Below are 4331 nucleotides of genomic sequence, written 5' to 3'. Positions count from 1 at the left end.
GCGACGTTATTCTTTGTCGCATGCGAGGATTTTCCAGCAAAGTCTTTGTCCCCCACGTTAGAAAGGATTTTGATGGGCCAGAAATATAACAAACATTTATTCCTAAACGCTTGATTTTCATTAGTTCTACTACTAGTCTTTTACAAAATCCTATTTTGCAAAGTCCATTATCCAAACTCCAAATGGCTTTTACAATTTTTAACGAAACAAACAAACAAACAAACAAACAAACACAAAAATTATGTGATTCACACAAAGATTATATTTTACGAAGATGTATCGTGTAGAATATAGTATTGAATTATTTTTAAGATCGTATCCATGATAGTTCACTTAATACAACGAGACAACTCTTTCTTTCATTTTCAATCAGAATTAAACAGAAACAAAATATCACCTTATGTCTGTCCTCTAAACAATTAATTCGCCTTCGTATTGAACTTGTCATATTAGATTTCTTTAATGTTCATTTTCATCGATATTAATTTACGCAATCTCGGCGAAATTTCTCATTATACTATGATACAGAGTCGCCCATTGGATAATGAAACTCGACATTCTTACGAATAAGTAAGTCATTTTTTCATGAGATTGAGCATACGTGACTCTTTACTTTTTAACATTAATTAATAGTAAATTTACAGCAGTCCATATATCAGTCTAAATGTCAGTCGTTCAAAGTTGATTTGCTACTAAATTCAAAAACACGGAAGAAGTTGATCGATAGCGAGTATATTTCTTAAACATCGATTCGGCTTTGGAGATTTTATAATTATTCCTATAAGCCTTTTACATGTGTATGTACATGGAAGACATCGGCTTCAGTAATATTAACATTTCGGTAATTATATATGCGAGTGGCCAGTGCACTCCGTCCAAGTTCCATTAACTATCGAGTTTATCAATGCAAGTCCCGCGACACATTTTATTCCTAAAAAAGTTTTTGCCTGAAAATCACAAGTAACGCGATAGCGTAAACACCACCTCCAGCACCACCACCAACAACAACAACAACACCACCACCAAAATGACACCTGAAAATCACAAGTAACGCGATAGCGTAAACACCACCTCCACCACCACCACCACCAAAATGATACCTGAAAATCACAAGTAACGCGATAGCGTAAACACCACCTCCACCACCACCACCACCAAAATGATACCTGAAAATCACAAGTAACGCGATAGCGTAAACACCACCTCCACCACCACCACCACCAAAATGATACCTGAAAATCACAAGTAACGCGATAGCGTAAACACCACCTCCAGCACCACCACCAACAACAACAACAACAACACCACCACCACCACCACCACCACCAAAATGATGTAACGCGATAGCGTAAACACCACCTCCACCACCACCACCACCAACAACAACAACAACAACACCACCACCAACAACAACAACAACAACACCACCACCAACAACAACAACAACAACACCACCACCAACAACAACAACAACAACACCACCACCAACAACAACAACAACAACACCACCACCAACAACAACAACAACAACACCACCACCAACAACAACAACAACAACACCACCACCAACAACAACAACAACAACACCACCACCAACAACAACAACAACAACACCACCACCAACAACAACAACAACAACACCACCACCAACAACAACAACAACAACACCACCACCAACAACAACAACAACACCACCACCACCACCACCACCACCACCAACAACAAAAACAAAAAAAAGGACTTATACTTTGGTAGACAGATTCACGACTACCGATCGGACACGTTCGATTATCACTGCCGATGTTTCTTTTTTTTTTGCACTCCGCCGAATGCACATGTTCGTCTCGCCAATCACACACTGGCTAAGCGCGATGTTGACGATGAGCTAACAAATTTCCATTGATCCAACAAGACGATTAGTTTGAAAAAACTATAGGCATCGATGTCCGCGTTATTGCAATTTCGGGCGATACAATTTTACCATATTCATATTAACCGTGCATCATGACATCTAGATATTTTCAGTTTACGTAATTGCCGATCGCGCGTCAAAAGTGACAATAATCGTAGATCTAGGAAGGTTCGACAATTAGACATGGAAAATCGCCATTCTTGGATTATCGAAGCTTCTGAAAAGACCCACTCGATTATCGACGAATATCCCAATATCTCACAAGTGCCTGGCATTGTGACGATGGCACTTCACGTACCTTGGCACACATCGCTCTCACTAACGGCATGGAATATTTCGCTCGCTCACGTAAATACCGCGCGCATCGCCCAACGAACCTCCTCTCCGGCCATAATTCTTCTTCTCCGCGCTCATGGAAGTGTTGGCAGCGTGAAGATCGTGCGTATCAGGACTCGAGCTCCATTCAGCGATTCGACTCGATGTTCAAGAGAAGCCGAGCGTAACGTAACGTCGGTGCTCGTGTCACCTTAAGGGGTGGCTGCCAGGTCCTTCCTTTTATTTCCCTTCGCTCTCACCCTAGCCTCGGTAGCCAAAGAGGAGCACCGACGATGAAGTCGTGGATTTTTCGTTGGTTGGGGCTCGAGTCCGTGTACCGTCGCGTCGAATACGCGCGCTTTTCGGTTACGCGCACGTAACTTTCCGTTGCCAGCTTTATTAAATAGAAGTGTCGTCCCGATTCTTCTACGCTTTCTTCGAGAGATTATTAATGAAGTCGCCGTTTCCTCAGGCGGATGCGTCACGTCTTTTCTGATTTAACAAGAATACGCGCATAGGATAGCCCCGAGAATTCTTTGGTTACAAAAGCGTAATACATCCTGCAATTGAATAATAGAATCGCATTGTTTCGTTTGTGAAGTATTAATCGATACTCGTGTCGTTGTTGCTCGGTACGTTGAGTACGAAGCAGTCAAGGTAGCATCAACGTAACACCGTTAATATCATTTGCGAAGACTCTGCATTCTGCATTATTAGAATAATATAAAAATGTAAAACTAATACTTTTATTTTTTGTTTTGTTTTGTTTTGTTTCGTTTTGTTTTGTTTTGTTTTGTTTTGTTTTTTTTTGTTTTGTTTTTTTTTTTATATATATATATATATATATATATATATATATATATATATATATATATATATATACGCATATGTATATGTATGTGTGTATACCGGAAATATTCTAAAACGTATAAGCTATAGTTAGATTACAAACGCTTCCAATTTAGTGAGGTAGTGCAAGTTATGTTGAGAAATAAAAATTAAACATTGTTTCACATGCATTGTGTAAGGTGCAATGGGTCGGTATATGAAAAAAAAGAAAAGAAAAAATTATTAATTATTATCATCACAACATAGATGTATGTATTTGTACTTATAATAATGTATTTTATAACACCCAATTAAATTAGCAGTTAATGACTTATTAACATTTTGTTGTCAACCAAGAATGTCTGCCAAGTAAGAAATAATTAATAAGATCTTGGAAGAATGATGAACTAATTACAAAAATGTCGATACATAATTCAACAAAAAATAAAATTGGCTTATTAAATCAATCGAACAACCTTTCCAATTTGAGTAAATTATTGGTTGTCTAAAGTAATTTCTGTACGTGTAAGATATAGTGTCACTCTTGAAGTAATTTAAAACTGTCTTTAAAAAATAATGAAGTTACGCCTACTTTAAAAAGTAAAAGACACCCGGTGTAATAACGAACTCGGTATAAAAAAAAATTTAAGTTCCTGGGACTTAACACTAATGTCTAGATCTTTAACATCACTTTTATTAAACATTCAATATTGCTTATTATTCATGAATATTAAATGCGTTTATACGTAGGGAGGAAGGAAGGAAGGGCTTATGCGCGCATTATACCTACTCAAATATATCAAATTTGCCGATCGCAACGCATTACCGGACATTCCAACTGCGGTAAAATGAACTTTACTCTATGACAATTTTCAGTAGGCGAGAGGCAAAATAAGTCGAGGGGGAAATGACCGATCGCGTTTGATCGATCCCAAACGATTTGCGCCTCATCGTCGTCACGTCATTTATCTTGGCATTAGTCACGCCATGGGAAAATACGTCAGAGTGATTTTCGCAGTCGCAGGACGATTGTCCTCTCGAGTACCTGAGACTGTTTTCCAAGAAACTGTCCGGGAGGAACGACGTCGCCAAATGGGAATCCCGAAAAGGCGAGTATCGCCATGATTGCGCAGAAAATGCGCGCACTCCGGTCCGCCTATTACACGGTAAATCGAATTGCCAGCGCTGCGTTAATCCTTTGGCTTCGCCGACTTGACGTAATGCCATTATTTATAATTCTTAGAGGGTGGCGGTGGGTAGGTGTGGGAAGGGGAGG

At 39.1% G+C, this 4331-nt stretch overlaps 1 protein-coding gene across 1 annotated transcript in view; it reads right to left on the bottom strand.

The window, feature by feature from the left end:
- Positions 1-931: 931 nt before the first annotated feature.
- Positions 932-4331, bottom strand: part of LOC105365162 (putative glycine-rich cell wall structural protein 1) — a 12336-nt gene continuing 8936 nt past the window's right edge. Inside the window, exon 2 of the mRNA XM_011503256.1 lies at positions 932-1232. Within this exon, the coding sequence (XP_011501558.1) occupies positions 932-1232 (301 nt within the window). The remainder of the gene's footprint in view (positions 1233-4331) is intronic.

Source organism: Ceratosolen solmsi, unplaced genomic scaffold (assembly GCF_000503995.2).
Source record: "Ceratosolen solmsi marchali unplaced genomic scaffold, CerSol_1.0 scaffold45, whole genome shotgun sequence".
In the NCBI taxonomy this organism is placed as follows: domain Eukaryota; kingdom Metazoa; phylum Arthropoda; class Insecta; order Hymenoptera; family Agaonidae; genus Ceratosolen; species Ceratosolen solmsi.
This window is presented reverse-complemented; position numbering and strand designations above follow the sequence as displayed.